At 36.2% G+C, this 16,697-nt stretch overlaps 1 protein-coding gene across 1 annotated transcript in view; it reads right to left on the bottom strand.

Moving 5' to 3' along the window:
* Positions 1–16,697, bottom strand: part of CATSPERE (catsper channel auxiliary subunit epsilon) — a 261,504-nt gene that overhangs the window by 60,134 nt on the left and 184,673 nt on the right. Inside the window, exons 12-14 of the mRNA XM_032606338.1 lie at positions 6,573–6,631; positions 4,419–4,494; positions 654–706 (exon numbers count right to left, since the gene is read on the bottom strand). Of these exons, the coding sequence (XP_032462229.1) occupies positions 654–706; positions 4,419–4,494; positions 6,573–6,631 (188 nt within the window). The remainder of the gene's footprint in view (positions 1–653; positions 707–4,418; positions 4,495–6,572; positions 6,632–16,697) is intronic.

Raw genomic sequence — 16,697 nt, 5'->3', positions numbered from 1 at the left:
TCCCACCTCAGTTAAACAGATTTGTGTAAGCTGACCTTTATTCTCTCGCATGCAGAAGAAAGAGCTGTGGATGACACAAGTTCCAGTGTGCTTCATTGTGAACCACAGTAAAAATCAATAAAAGTCACACCTTGGGATTCTCTGAAGGAAACACTGGTGGTTCTGTTAGGTTTGCTCTAAAAAACTTTCTCATGGAAAAAGGTGCAGGAAACTGAGGGTTCTCTCTTGTGGTTACAAGCAGTTCTCTGACAGAAATGAAATTATAACTGGTTTGAGTAGGATGGACAACAAAGGTAAGTTTTTCTCCCTCTCATTTCTCTGGAAATAAATTGTACACTGAAAAGCTGAGAGAGGCAATGCAAAGGATGGAAACTGGTTTATGAAAAGGGAAGGTAGAGAAAAATGCTGGTAATGGAGATAGAGGTTAAGTCTGTCTGATCCAAATGAAATATTTGAATATGATTCAAATGTAATATTTGACTTGGCAAAAAAGTTCAAACAAGTCTGGTTTGGACAAATTATCAACTTATAATGAATGGATTTCATATGGACATGTCAGTCATTGGGCTAATATTATCGCTAGTAATTACCATTTAGTTCACCATTCGTTTTTAAACATAAAAGTAAGACAAGTCAAATGCAAATATACTTGCCCTTTAACAGCAATGAATTTATTAGCATCACAGCCAACAGATATTTGGAACACCTAAAGTAAAGTAATTTAGGTGATGAGTTTAGTGCTTCTAATTCACATGATCTAAAATATTACTACAGCTAAAAGCAATTACATTTTAGATTTGAAATAACCTTTTAAATGTAGAGTTTTGTTATACTGCTCTGTTCTGTTTTCCTCCTTCTTCTTCGATCACTTTTTTCTTTCTTTGCTTCCTTTCACCCTTACTGCTCGCAAGGCCCAAAGGTTGGGTCTCTGCTTTCTTACTTCCATGTGATCTCTCACTACTACCTCTACAACCGTGACTATCAACTCTGTAGTTCCAGCTTGCACCTGATTCGCCTGGCAGGTTTCTCTAATAGTGAGTGGGCCAAAAAATTCGTCCAGGTTTTTCCGTAAGATGTTATGGAAACACGAATTTGACTTCTTTTTAGAGTCAGAGTCCTGGTTCTTCCTCAACTGGGATAGGCTACTTCTCCCTGGCTCCAGGACACCTTACTCACTACTGTCTACCCTGCCCACCTCTCTAACCCCCACTCCAGGCTTTCTAATTGGGATTTAGATACTTGCCTTCTGTTTTAAACATGTCCTGTATGTTGCATATTTCCACAAGGCAAATCTAAAAACACCCTTGGAGATCAGGAGGGTGGGGTTAGAGAATGAAGTCCAGCCAAGCTTGATGGATTTAAAGAATTGCACCTGCTAAGTCAAGAGCTTTCAGTCTTCATTTGAAAGGCATGCTCCACAGCAGGAGTTCATGGATTTTATTTCTTGAACTATCTGATCTCACCCATAGGACCTGATTTGTTCTCTCAACAACTCTACCCACAGGCCTTGCTGTCCATCATTATTAAATCTTTTCCCATCAAGTGTGTTTAGAAACATGTGTCTGCCCTTTATCTTTACTAAATTATCCATATAAGGTACATGGTTGGCTGAGATCCTCAAGTGTTTCATAGTTAGGACACACCATCACTTGATGATCTTATTTGTAACATCTCTTCTTTTATGGGTGTTAGTTCACAGAAATCATTCCTAGTCTCAGAATTAACAACCATGACTCAGATTAAAATACATGAGTTGACCTGCAGGTGGCTCTTGAACAGGAGCATGGGTACAGAATGTGGGAAGTATGGATAAGACTGTTTTGTCGGGTACCCACTGCTGGAGGGCTGACACATTTTCCTTGGGACAGGACACCTAACAGAGAAATTCTGACATATAGCCCAAATGAAAACAATGAATGTAGTAGTTTTCTTTATTTAATGTTATTCTCTTAAGTACAGAGACAGGCAAAACTGTTTCTGCCTTAGCTCAGAATCAGACACAGCATATTCCCTCGAACTGGACAGAACAACTGAACTGAGACAGGAACTCTGAAGGCCTTCGACACAGAAATGTTGGTAGACAATATATTAGACAGAGTGTAGTCATCTCTCCCTGGGAAACTTCATCTTGGAAGGAATTACTAACACCCTCTGAGGACTGGTTTACTAGGGTGGCCTCATTGCATTCTGGTTCTTGGTGTACAGTTAAAAAACTGAGATGCAGCCCTGTTGGTGCTGTCAGTTCTATTTGCTGCTCTGCTGCAGGCTATGAAGACTAAGTGACAAAGACAGCAGGCTCATGTTCAAATGGCTCAGTTCATGGTCCATTTGGTCCAGCAGGTTTAACAAGGGCTTAACTTCATCCAACTAGAGAAGAAGTCTGTGGGCCCTCCGTCTATACTATTTATCCGGGAGGCCGATGACTTGCTTACCAGTGGGGATAGGAGCACAAAGAAGGGTCCCTGTGATTGAGAGCATACCTTGTAGTTGTGTACAGGTTTTTATTTTCTTGGCTAGCTAGAGGACCTACCTCCACAAGGCCACATTTTCCTGTTGCCAAAGGGCTATGGCATAGTCTATTATCTTCTACTATATGGCATACTCTCCATTCTATTTCAGTGGGTGGGTCAATACAAACTACCTGAAATGGGCACAGATGGTGGCTGGATTTGAACGGTCCATGTCTTGGGGTGTGCCAAGGAAGAAACCAGTAATGTTAGATAATTACTCTGTGACAGGTACTGTTCTGGGCATTTTACACAAATAATCTTATTTAATACTCTCAACAAAGTAGATAACTACTGTGAGATGGATATTATATTTCCCCTTTTACAAATGAGGCAGCTGAGACTCAGAGTGTTTAGGAGCTTCTTGAAGCCAGTAGGTGGTAGAGCTTGGATTTGAACTCAGGTTAGGTTAACATGTTTTTGTAATGCCTGGGCTGGGCAGGATAGGGTGAATGAGGATCCCTAACAAATCTATAAATTAGACAGGAAAAAGATGGAGGAAACCACGGCTCTTCAGGAAGGCATCTTATATGGAATATGGTAGAGCAGTCGAGGAGCTGAAGATAGAAAATGCAGACCAAGGCTGGGGCAGGAACTCGCTAGGTTGCTGTTTTCTTCCTCCTCAGCAGATTAAGCTGGGTAGGCAGCATGGTGGGTAAACAGGGGGAGTGGTCCGTATGCACCTGCAGGCAATTTCCTGGGGAAGCAGTGTGTCTCAGCAGTGCTCAAGGATGGATCACATCTGCCTCAGTTCAAGGCTCCCTTTAAATTCATGGAACCTTGGGACTTTCCTGGTGGTCCAGTGGCTAAGATTACGTGCTCCCAGTGTAGGGGGCCTGGGTTTGGTCTCTGGTCAGGGAACTAGATCCCACATGTTGCAACTAAGAGTTCCCATGCCACAACTGAAAAGATCCCACATGCTACGAAGATCCTGCACGCAGCGATGAAGATCCTGTGTGTTGCAACTGAGACCTGGTGTAGCCAAATAAATACATTTAAATTCATGGAACCTTGCCCTGGTAGGAAGAGGTTCTTGGTGCTGGGGCCCTGAAGAGCAGAGACTATGTCTCATTTAACTTTGAATTCTTCATGTAGGTATTCCCCATTGTGCTATGCCTGATATACAGTGGGCGCTCAATATATGTTTATTGATTATTAGTTGGAATGAGAAGGAATAAAGAGAGGAGGCATCCCTCAGTGTGGAACAAAGACTCAAAGGAGGTGGTGGTGGGTGATTGCCTGAACACCCCACTGCTATATCACATTGCTGTGCTTTTGTATATGCCTCTTCCTGCTCAACTTCTACTTACTCTTCAACAATCATTTTATGCATCGCCTTCTTTTCACCTTTCCCCTCCCAATCAAAATTGCTTACTTTGTTCTCTGGGCTATTTGGTAACTGTATATCTCACATTCTTTTACACTAGTTTATGTTTTCCCCTTTGGAAGGGACTCTTTTCATCTTTGTAACTCCCATTACTTAGCACACAGACTGAAACATAGAAACGTGGTAGGCACACAATAAAATTTTTTGAATGAAGAAATGATCCAATTTTTAAAATAAATAAACATAGCATAAATATGGATATGACTGGCAGTCTTCTCTGACAAACAATATCCAACTTTAGATGTTCTCATTAATTGCAGTTTTCCTCTACACAATTTTATTTATGTTCAAAAACTAATAATTTTACATCTTTGTAAGTGTTTATATTCTGATGGTAAACTCATGGAGGGCAGTAATCTAATCTTTTTCCAAAGTAAAATTTTGGTCTCTCTACAGTGAAACATTACAAAATGTTGCTACATATTAGGGGGAGTGGTATTGAATGGAGTTAATATGTATTATTTAGTTTTACCACCCATGTATTATTGAAGTAAAATTTTCAGTCTTCTACCCATGTCACTTACCTTTTGGGAGACTGGACACGTTTTTGCATGTTCACTAGGTCTAACGTGAACAAGCAGAAGACCTGTGTTCTGGTATCTAGGAGAAACAACACGTACAGGTGATTATAGAATCACAAGGGAGGTAGCCATGAGTGTGCCTTTGTGCAGAACAGATGAAAAGTCCCATTAACATGTTGTGATTGAACTGCCCCCCCGCCACCCATGAGGAATTCTAGAGGCCTGGTGGTGGTGGTGGTAATGGTTCGCAGTTTCTGCTAAGGTGCATTGTGGTCATATCCTAAAGTCACTCCCAACTCATGGTATCTCATATTTTGGCCAGCATAGGATAGGCACAAAAGGAAATAAAAATGAGTTTCTATCAGCATTTCAAGCCCTCTGTTTCATTCACCTCCTCAGTCTCCTGAGGATGGGCCTTTGCTGCTGACATTTTGCCCTGCTTCCTGACAGTATTACAAGGCCGTAGCCATTGCATAGGTTCCTTCTCTAGCCTTTACAGATTTTTTCCTCCTATTGATAATGCTTTTGGAACAATAGATATTGTTATGAAGTTAGTTTTCTGAACCACATTATGCTGCATAATATGATCTGACTGGAAGCAAAAGGGAGATCAGACATAATGCCTTTGTAGATTATGAAATGCAAGTGAATAATTTTGTGCTCAGGCAAAATAGGAGGGCTCAAAAATTACAGAAGAAAAAAATTTGAAAGTATTATTTCTTCCCTGCCCCTAGTAAGGTTTTTACTTTTTGAAAAATTTGGGAAAGAAAACCCCACAAACACACTAACCACAAACAAATGTTCTTTTCCTTCCAATATTCATTATATTTTAATATTTATCATATATTAGATATAAAATGTACTAAATAAGTGAGGATACAAATAGCACATTTTTATATTTTTAAATCACTGTACCATATTTCATCAACTCTAAGATACATTTTTTATTTCCTTTAACACCTTTGAAAACAGGAAGCATCTTATAATTATGCCAGTTATGGCTTTTTTTCCCAAATTGATGGAAACTTTGAGTTGATATATTCAGTAATATAGTATAGAGCTGTAAGAAAAGGACACCAAAGTAAATATTGCATCTTCAATTTTCTACATAATTTTACTTATAGGTAGTTTTTTTTTTCTGCCATGGCTGATTTCAAAGCTTTTGGTATTTTTTCTCAAGTCTCGGACTGACCTAAAGTATCCTGGACAATTTGATATATATTGTACAGCAATAGAATTTTGAGTAAATATCCACAAAATCAAAAATACCCAAAGGAACGCACATTAGAAGAATCAAGAGAAAAGTTGGTGAGTTAGGGAGGAAGGGATGTATTGAGCCTCTCTTGACTACTGTGTCTAAAGTAGCACTTTTCCTTACACTTCCTGGTCACTCTCTACTGCTTCTTTCTGCTTTATTTTTCTTAATAGCACTTATAATTATTTGGGACCATCTTGTTTATTTACTTGATTACTTGTTTCTTCTCTTCTCTCACTAGATATATGTCTCACGACAGCAGTACTCTATCTTTCTTGTTCACCATGTGTTTTGGGCACCTAGAGTGCTTGGCGTGGAGTGGGTATTCAAACTCATGTGGAGTAGCAGCCTAAAGAAAAATGAAATTTTCCTTAGAAGAACAATGCTATCTTTCCAGAAAACATATTGAGTCGGGACATAATGATAACCTAATGCCTTAAGATACAATTCCATGTTGGTTACCTTCCTCCAGAAATTAAGTGTTTAGGTGCTACCTTATTCCAAGATTCAGAGATGGTGTTTTATCTGACTCTACTCATAATTAAAGACTTTTTGGGATTAGAGTTCTAGTTTTTGCTTAAGCATAGTGTGTAAAGACTTCGGGATGGGAATGAACGATAAAAGGTGCTCAAAAATTATTGAATTAAGAAATAGCCTGGTGTTTTTTGCACCTTCAGTTGGATGAATAACACCATCAGATAGGTTATGTTTTCATTTAATTAAAGGAGTATTTTACATTTTTATACAGAATAGTATTTTCACATCTTTCCAGACATTTAAAGGAATTTGAAATCTGGATATTTAAAAGGATATGAGGTCATTTAAATAAAAGAATACATATAAATCAGTAACCTGAATAGCATATTTAATATTGAGTAGGCTCTTTTAAAAGTCTTACTTACTGCAACTTGAAATAATCATCTACTGCCTCATAATTTATATTCTCAGAAAATGTTACTGTCTGAAAAAGAAAATAAAAAAGTTTATGTAAAGTAGGAAAATTGGGAATGGGGAAAATGGATACTTTCAAGACAGATTTAAATCTTTCTTCAGGTAAGAAAAATAATATATTTAGCACTTTTTTTTCTAATTTCTTTTCTTTTCTATCTCAGAAACACCAATTATGTAGATATTAGATTTACTTTGTTACATTTCCTTATTTTACTTTTAATTTTATATTATCATATTTCTTTTATTTATACCGCTTCTCTCTCCCTCCTCATTTGACTTTTGTTGCAATATTCTTATTCTTAATTTATATCAGCATAGCAAACTTTTCACTTTCTTCTGTTTTCTAATAACCTGTCTCTGGACCTTTTAATTTCTTCTTTGATGTTTTCAAATCACTCTAAAATCATATTGTCTGTAATTTTTGAGACTATGGGGAATTATTTGCCAGAATCTTTCTTCTGTTGTTATTAATTTCTTAAAATGCCCATTTGCCTTTTGCATATTTCTTGCTATTTTCTTCCCTCCAGGTCATGTTTCATCTCAATTTGCAGAATTCTGTATGGTTGCGATCATCTCAGGGTAAAGCCATTTACAAAACATATATGATTATAGAGGCATAAAATTATAAACCCCACTTTTTTTTTTCGGTACGCGGGCGTTTCACTGTTGTGGCCTCTCCCGTTGCGGAGCATAGGCTCCGGACGTGCAGGCTCAGCGGCCATGGCTCATGGGCTCAGCCATTCCACGGCACGTGGGATCTTCCCGGACCAGGGCACGAACCCGTGTCCCCTGCATTGGCAGGCGGACTCTCAACCACTATGCCACCAGGGAAGTCCAAAACCCCACATTTTTAAAGTATGGTAGCTAGCTACAATTTTTATACCCCTAAATTACTTTTATGGTAGTTCTTTGTTATATATATAACTATATATATAAACATATGTATAACTATTCTATATATAAATATATATATAATATAAATATTCTATATATAAATATGCTATATATCTCTAGATCTTTATATATAATATAAATATATGTATATATGTGTGTGTGTGTGTGTGTATATATATATATATATATATATATATATCTCCAGAAAGAAATCAATTGTGAGGATTGGCTAATCTGTTGTGATGAGAACAGAGACTCTGTGGCTCTAAAACTCCTTAGTAAAAAGTTTTATTTCCAAAACAAAGTTTATTTATTCGTATGCTGGATGCTAAGTGGTATTACATAAAATATGCAATCTTTTATGATAAAGTTGAAGGCTGTGAATGTCATCACATTAAAAATAAATCTAGTTTCATGTTCAAGGAAAGGAACTATCAAATTTACACCTGTATTCTCTTGTATGCCATGCTTTTCTTCATATGTAATCTTAAAAATAACTTTACAAGAAATTTGCCAGAGACAGAAATGAACAATAAAGATGACAGTTAAAAACTCATGGAGAAACAGACCAATCACAAGCACTGAAATTGAAACTGTGATTAAAAATCTTCCAACAAACAAAAGTTCATGACCAGATGGCTTCACAGGCGAATTCTATCAAACATTTAGAGAAGAGCTAACACCTATGCTTCTCGAACTCTTCCAAAATATAGCAGAGGGAGGAACACTCCCAAACGCATTCTATGAGGCCACAATCACCCTGACACCAAACGAGACAAAGAAGTCACAAAAAAGAAAATTACAGGCCAACAACACTGTTGAATACAGATGCAGAAATCCTCAACAAAATACTAGCAAACAGAATCCAACAGCACACTGAAAGGATCATACACCATGATCAAGCGGGTTCTATCCCAGGAATGCAAGGATTCTTCAATATACACAAATCAATCAGTGTTATAAACCATATTAAAAAAACGAAGGAGAAAAACCATATGATCACCTCAATAGATGCAGAAAAAGCTTTCAACAAAATTCAACACCCAATTATGATAAAAACCCTCCAGAAAGTAGGCATAGAGGGAACTTACCTCAATGTAATAAAGGCCATATATGACAAACCCACAGGCAACATCGTCCTCAACGGTGAAAAACTGAAACCATTTCCACTAAGATCAGGAACAAGACAAGGTGACCCCCTGTCACCACATTCATTCAACATAGTTTTAGAATTTTTAGCCACAGCAATCAGAGAAGAAAAATAAATAAAAGGAATACAAATCAGAAAAGAAGAAGTAAAACTGTCACTGCAGATGACATGATACTATACATAGAGAATCCTAAAGATGCTACCAGAAAACTACTAGAGCTAATCAATGAATTTGGTAAAGTAGCAGGATATAAAATTAAGGCACAGAAATCTCTTGCATTCCTATACAGTAATGATGAAAAACCTGAAAGAGAAATTAAGGAAACACTCCCATTTACCATTGCAACAAAAATAATAAAATACCTAGGAATAAATATACCTAAGGAGACAAAAGACCTGTATGCAGAAAACTATAAGACACTGTTGAAAGAAATTAAAGATGATGCAAAACAGATGGAGGGATATACCATGTTCTTGGGTTGTAAGAATCAACATTGTGAAAATGACTATACTACCCAAATCAATCTATAGATTCAGTGTAATCCCCATCAAATTAGCAATGGCATTTTTCACAGAACTAGAACAAAAAATTTCACAATTTGTATGGAAACACAAAAGACCCCGAATAGCCAAAGCAATCTTGAGAAAGAAATATGGAACTGGAGGAATCAGGCTCCCTGACTTCAGACTATACTACAAAGTGACAGTAATCAAGACAGTGTGGTACTGGAACAAAAACAGAACTATAGATCAATGGAACAGAATAGAAAGCCCAGAGATAACCCCAAACACACATGGTCACTTTATCTTTGATAAAGGAGGCAAGAATATATGGTGGAGAAAAGACAGCCTCTTCAATAAGTGGTGATGGGAAAACTGGACAGCTACATGTAAAAGAATGAAATTAGAACACTCCCTAACACAAAAATAAACTCAAAATGGGTTAAAGACCTAAATGTAAGGCCAGACACTATAAAACTCTTAGAGGAAAACATAGGAAGAACACTTTATGACATAAATCACAGCAAGATCCTGTCTGACCCACCTCCTAGAGAAATGGAAGTAAAACCAAAAATAAACAAATGGGACCTAATGAAGCATACAAGTTTTTGCACAGCAAAGGAAACCATAAACAAGACGAAAAGACAACCCTCAGAATGGGAGAAAATATTTGCAAATGAAGCAACTGACAAAGGATTAATCTCCAAAATATACAAGCAGCTCATGCAGCTCAATATCAAAAAAACAAATAACCATATCCAAAATTGGACAGAAGGCCTAAACAGACATTTCTCCAAAGAAGATATACAAATTGTCAACAAACACCTGAAAGGATGCTCAACATCACTAATCATTAAAGAAATGCAAATCATAACTACAATGAGGTATCACCTCACACCAGTCAGAATGACCATCATCAAAACATCTATAAACAATAAATGCTGGAGAGGGTGTGGAGAAATGGGAACCCTCTTGCACTGTTGATGGGAATGTAAATTGATATAGCCACTATGGAGAACAGTATGTGGGTTCCTTAAAAAACTAAAAATAGAACTACCATACGACCCAGCAATCCCATTACTGGGCATATACCCTGAGAAAACCATAATTCAAAAAGAGTCATGTGGGAATAAAGATGCAGACCTACTAGAGAATGGATGTGAGGACATGGGGAGGGGGAAGGGTAAGCTGGGACAAAGTGAGAGAGTGGTAGTGTATATATGGACATATATACACTGCCAAATGTAAAATAGCTAGCTAGTGGGAAGCAGTCGCATAGCACAGGGAGATCCGCTTAGTGCTTTGTGACCAGCTAGAAGGGTGGGATAGGGAGGGTGTGAGGGAGAGAGATGCAAGAGGGAAGAGATATGGGGATATATGTATATGTATAATTGATTCACTTTGTTATAAAGCAGAAACTAACACACCATTGTAAAGCAATTATACTCCAATAAAAATGTTTAAAACAACAACAACAAAAAAAACAAACCAAAAAGAGTCATGTACCACAATGTTCATTGCAGCTTTATTTACAGTTGCCAGGATATGGATGCAGCCTAAGTGTCCATCGACAGATGAATGGATAAATAAGATGTGGCACATATATACAATGGAATATTTCTCAGCCATATAAAGAAACGAAATTGAGTTATTTGTAGTGAGGTGGATGGACCTAGAGTCTGTCATACAGAATGAAGTAAGTCAGAAAGAGAAAAACAAATACCTTATGCTAACACCTATATATGGAATCTAAAAAAATTAAAAAATGGTTCTGAAGAACCTAGGGGCAGGACAGGAATAAAGATGCAGATGTAGAGAATGGACTTGGCACAGGGAGGGGGAAGGGTAAACTGAGATGAAGTGCGAGAGTGGCATGGACATATGTACACTGCCACATGTAAAATGGATAGCTAGTGGGAAGCAGCCACATAGCACAGGGAGATCAGCTTGGTGTTTTGTGTCCACCTAGGGGGTGGGATAGGGAGGGTGGGATAGAGACACAAGAGGGAAGAGATATGGGGATATATGTATATGTATAGCTGATTCACTTTGTTATACAGCCGAAACTAATTCACCATTGCAAAGCAATTATACTCCAATAAACATGTTTAAAAATAAACTCATGGGGAATAGATTGAGAAAGTTTAACATATGATTAATCAGCATTACAGAAGAAGAGAAGACAGGGAAGAGGCATAGACAATATTTGCAAGATACCTGATGAATACAGTGATTTAGAGATGTATGAGGCCCAAGAAATCCCAAACAAAGAAAGAAGTAAAGAAAACTGCATTTAGACACCTCATAGTGAAAGTGAAGAAAGCAAAGAATAAAATCTTAAAAGCAGCCAGAGGGATAGGTGTTAAAATTGCAAGTGACTTCTCAATGGCAACAATGGAAGCCAAAAACCAATAGAATAATATTTTTAATGCTGTTTAAGAAAATCATCACTAAACTAGATTTCTATATCTGGAGAAAATATTTTTCAAGAACAAAAATGAAATATAGATGTTTTCAGATGAACAAAAATTGAGTATATAATCACCAGTAGCCTCTAACTAAAAGAAATGTTAAGGAATGTACCTAAATCAGAAGGAAAGGAATACAAGATGCAAGCACCTCTGATAAAAAGGAAAAAAGATAAAGATAGGGTAAATACACATTGCTGTATAACATAGTAATAATACTGCCTAATAGTGAATCTATGAATTCAATTACATGTGAGCTGGGGAAAGAATAAAGTAGTTACTTAAATTTAGTCTTGTATAAATTAAACATTCAGGTTATAATTTCAAAGGAAAACTGACTAGAAATACAAACAATGTATAACTGTTGAACCAGTGGAAGGGGGAAAATGGAATGATAAAAAGTATGCAACTAAACCTAAAGAGGCAAGAAACTAGAGACAAAAACATGGAAAGAATGGGAAAATAAAAGTACAAAGCAAGATGGAAGGCAAAACCTCAAATATATTATTAATTGCAATGTGTAAATAGACTAAATGTTCCAATTAAAGGACAAAGATTTTCAGACTAGACAAAAATAACAAAAATTTAAAAACTCAAATATATGGTGCTTATAGGAAACATAGCTAAAACATAAGGCAATAGAAAGGTTGAAATTAAAAGGGTAGAAATTATATGGAAATATTAAGTAAAAGAAAACCTGATATGGCTATATTAAATATGAAACAAAGTAGACTTGAAAGCAAAAAGTATTACTACAGAGAAAGATCATCATTTCATAATGTTTAAAGTTTCAATTCATCAAGAAGAGAATTTAAAAACTTGAATGCATCTAATAATATGTTTTCAAATATATAAAGTAAAAATTGGCAATCAGATTGAAAATGATACCAGATGAAAATCTGGATCTTCACAAAAAATGAAGGGCACTGGAAATGATAAATATGTGTATAAATATAAAATGCCTTTTTATTATTTAAATCTCTTTTAAAATATAATTGATTATTTAAAGCAACAATAATAGCAATTCATTGTAAGGTTTATAAAATATGTAGAAGTAAAAGGTATGGCAACAATAGTACAAAAGCTATGTGAGGGAATATAGAAGTATACTGCTATAAGGTTATTATACTATAAATGAAATGATACAATATTGAGGGCAAACAGATAAGTTACAGATGTGTACAATAAACCCTATAGCATCCAATAAAAAACCAAAATGAATAAGGAATAGCTAAAAATGCCAACAAAGATGCAAAATGGAATTATATAAAAATAATCAAAAAGAAGGCAGAGAAAGTGGAAAAAAATTTTAAAAACAGAAGGGACAAATAGAAAACAAATAGTTAAATGGTAGATTTAAACCCAACAATACCAAAAAAAAAAAAATCACATTGAATGTACCCAATAAAAAGGCAAAAATGTTCAGAATAGATAAACAAGTAAGATCCAACTTAAAAGAAATTGAAAGACACAAATGATTTTCCATACTAAACGGATGGGAAAAAAAGATATGTTGTGCTAACATTAATCTAAAGAAGGCTGGAATGGCTATATTAATATCACACAAAGTAGATTTCAGAGCAAAAATTATCTCCAGAGTAAAAGGCATCATGTTTTAAAGTGCACATGAAACACTTACCAAAATAGACTATATTTATAGCTATAAAACAATTCTCTATAAATTTAAAGGGATTCAAATAAAAAATAACTTTTCCTACTATAATAGTATTTATTTAGAAATCAGTAACAGAGAGCTATCTGGAAAATCACTGTCCTTCTATATAACCCATAGGTCAAAGAAGAAATCACAAAGAATATGAGAAAATATTTTGAACTGAATGACAATGAAACCACAAAATATCAAAATTTGGGTATACAGCTAAAGCAGTTCTTTTTTTTAAAAATTGTGGTAACATTGGTTTATAACATTATATGTTTCATGTATACATTATGAAAAATAGACTTCTGTATACACTACAGCATGTTCACCACCAAAAGTTTAGTTTCTATATGCCAGTGTACAGTTGACCACCTTTACCCATTCTGCCCTCCCCCTACACATCTTCCTCTCTGGTAACTAATCTGTTCTCTGTATCTATGTTTAGTTTGGTTTGGTTGTTTATATTAGGTTTTTAAATATATATATTCCATATGTAAGTGAAATCATATGGTATTTGTCTTTCTCTATCTGATTCATTTCGCATAATATCCTCAAGCTCCATTCATATTGTCCTAAATGGCAACATTTCTCCTTTTTTCATGGCTGAGCAATATTTTATTGTTTATACATGTTTTTTTCCCACGGTTTTTTCATGGTGCTTGATGAGTTTTTTCATGGTGCTTGATGAGTTTTTTCTCTGCCTGAGAATTTGAAGTAATGAACACCAAACACCTCTCTTCTTTAGGTAGAGCTTTTTTTTTTAAACTCGATTTTTTTTAAACTCGATAGATTGATAGATTGGTAATTACGGCCTTTCTTTTGTTTTTTGGTAGGTGGTGCTATTGCACAAGTTTTTGGTTTTCTAACGTGAGCTGCCTCTGGCTATGTTTAAGAATCGGCATTTTCCACTCACCTCTGCCTCTCCTGGAGGTGTCACCCTATGCTCTAGTTGTCACTGCTTGTGCCTCCAGGGTCACTGGTGCCTTGTGGCTGCTGGTCTTGCTGCTATTGCTTGTGTTGCCACCTGGAGTACTGCGTTGGTGTGGCCTCCACTGAGTCTGGAGTTGCCTGAGTTATAGGAACTGCTGCTGTGAGGGGAGGGGGAAGAGAGGGAGGTAGCCACAGTCATGGGCACCTCTGCCACATCTGGAGTTGTTGAGTTTTGGCACACTGCCTCTGTGGTGGTGGAAGGCTCAAGTGGCAGGTACCTCTAGCTGGAGAGACAGGGTCACAAGCCATGCTGCTGCTGCTGGCCATTTCCCTGTGGCATTTCCCTGTGGCAGTGGGCACCGCTGTGGCAAGAAGTTCGGAGTCATGTATGCCACCTCCCCATTGCAGCCAGCAGACTCAGCCACTGCAGCTGGAGGCTGGGATTACTGGTATAGCCTCTGCTCTTCCTCCAGTCCATCTCCTCTATGTGTTCCAGTCCACCCACATTTAGATGTACACATGTGTGTCCTGGTGTGTTAGAGGCACCTTTGCTGAGTTATGGATTTTTACTGGTTGTAAATTGAAGGGGAGAGACAAAGAAAGTGTCTCATGCCACTATGACACTGATGTCACTCCTCTAACTAAAGTAGTTATTAGAGAAAAATTTATAGCATTAAAGTCCACATTAGAAAAGAAGAAAGGTCTTAAGTGAATGATTTAAGCTTCCATATTCAGAAACTGTAAGAAGAGAAACAAATTAAACCCAAAGTAAGTGGCAGAAAGGAAATAATAAAAAATAAATAATTTTGGGATTTCACTTGTGGTACAGTGGATAAGACTCCACGCTCCCAATGCAGGGGGACCACCTTCAATCCCTGGTCAGGGAACTAGCTTCCATGTACATGCTGAAACTAAGAGTTTGCATGCCACAACTAAGGAGCCCGCCTGCCACAACTAAGACCCAGTGCAACCAAATAAATAAATATTAAAAAAAAAAGAAACTCAAGGAGTGGTGCTGCAAGATTAAAAAAAATCATTTTATCAATAAAATCAAAAATAGAAAATCATTACAGAAAGTCAATAAAACCAAAAGCTGATTCTTTGAGAAAATCAATACAGTTGTTAAGCTCCAGCCAGGCTGACTGGGTAAAAAGGAGAGAAGAAACAAATCAACAATATCAAGAATGAGAAAGTGGATATCACTACAAATTCTACAGACACTAAAAGGATAATAAGGAGATATTATGAATACCTTGTGCCTATAAATTTGACAAGATAGATGAAATGGACAATTTCTTGAAAGATAAAAACTACTAAAATTCACTCAAGAATAAGCAGATAACCCAAATATCCCTATATCAATTTAAAAGATTGAAGTTGTAATTAAAAACATACAAAAAACATCAGGTCAGAGGTCTTCACTGGCGAATTCTACCAAACATTAAAGAAGAAATAATACAATTTATACATCAATTTTTCTATAAAATAGAGAAGGAGGACCTCTCCCTAAAACATCTTAAGAGGTCAGCATTGTTGATACCATAAGCAGAAAAAGACATTACAGGAAAACTATAGACTAATAACTGTCATGAACTAATAACCCACATGAAGCAAAACTTCTTAACAATATTTTAGCAAATTGAATCCAATGTTATATGAAGATAAAACATTATGACCAAGTGGGATTATTCTAGCAGTGAAAATAAATTATTGGAATTCACCATATTAACAGATTAAAAAACATGGTCATTTCAATAGATGCTGAAAAAGCATTTTATGGAATCCAGTATCTATAAATGACAGAAACTCAGCAAATTAGGAATAGAGGGGGCCTTCATCATCCTAGTAAAGCGCATATATTAAAACCCTCGAGGTAACATCATAATTGTGAAAGACTGAATAATTTCTTTCTGATTGAGAACAAGGCAAAGATCTCCACTCTCATTTCTTCTAATTACCACTGCACTGGAGGCTCAAGATGGTGCAAAAAAGAAAGGAAAAGAAAGTCACATATATTGGAAAGGAAAACTGTATGTGTACGCAGATGACATGATCACCTATATAGAAACTAGGGAATTTACAAAAAAAGCTACTTGAAATAATAACCGAGTTTAGCAAAGCTGTGAGATACATCATTGATACATAAAATAAATTATATTACTATATATTAGCAATGAAAAATCAGAATGTTACCATTTATAATAGCATCAAAATATGAAATACTTTAAAAATACTTAGGGATAATCTGACCAAAAATGGACAAACTTGTACACTAAAAAGAAGAATATATTTGGAGTACTTACACAACCTGTTTTCAAGAATTATAAAGGTACAGTAATCAAGACATTGTGTTATTGACATCAAGATAGACATATAAGTTAATGGAACAGAATTCAGAAATAGATTCCCACATATATGGCCAGTTGATTTTTTACAAACGTGCCAAGACAATTCAATGGGGGAAGGATAGTCT

Source organism: Phocoena sinus, chromosome 1 (genome assembly GCF_008692025.1).
Source record: "Phocoena sinus isolate mPhoSin1 chromosome 1, mPhoSin1.pri, whole genome shotgun sequence".
In the NCBI taxonomy this organism is placed as follows: Eukaryota; Metazoa; Chordata; class Mammalia; order Artiodactyla; family Phocoenidae; genus Phocoena; species Phocoena sinus.
Note: the sequence above shows the minus strand (reverse complement) of the source record. Positions and strands in the feature narration are given on the sequence as shown.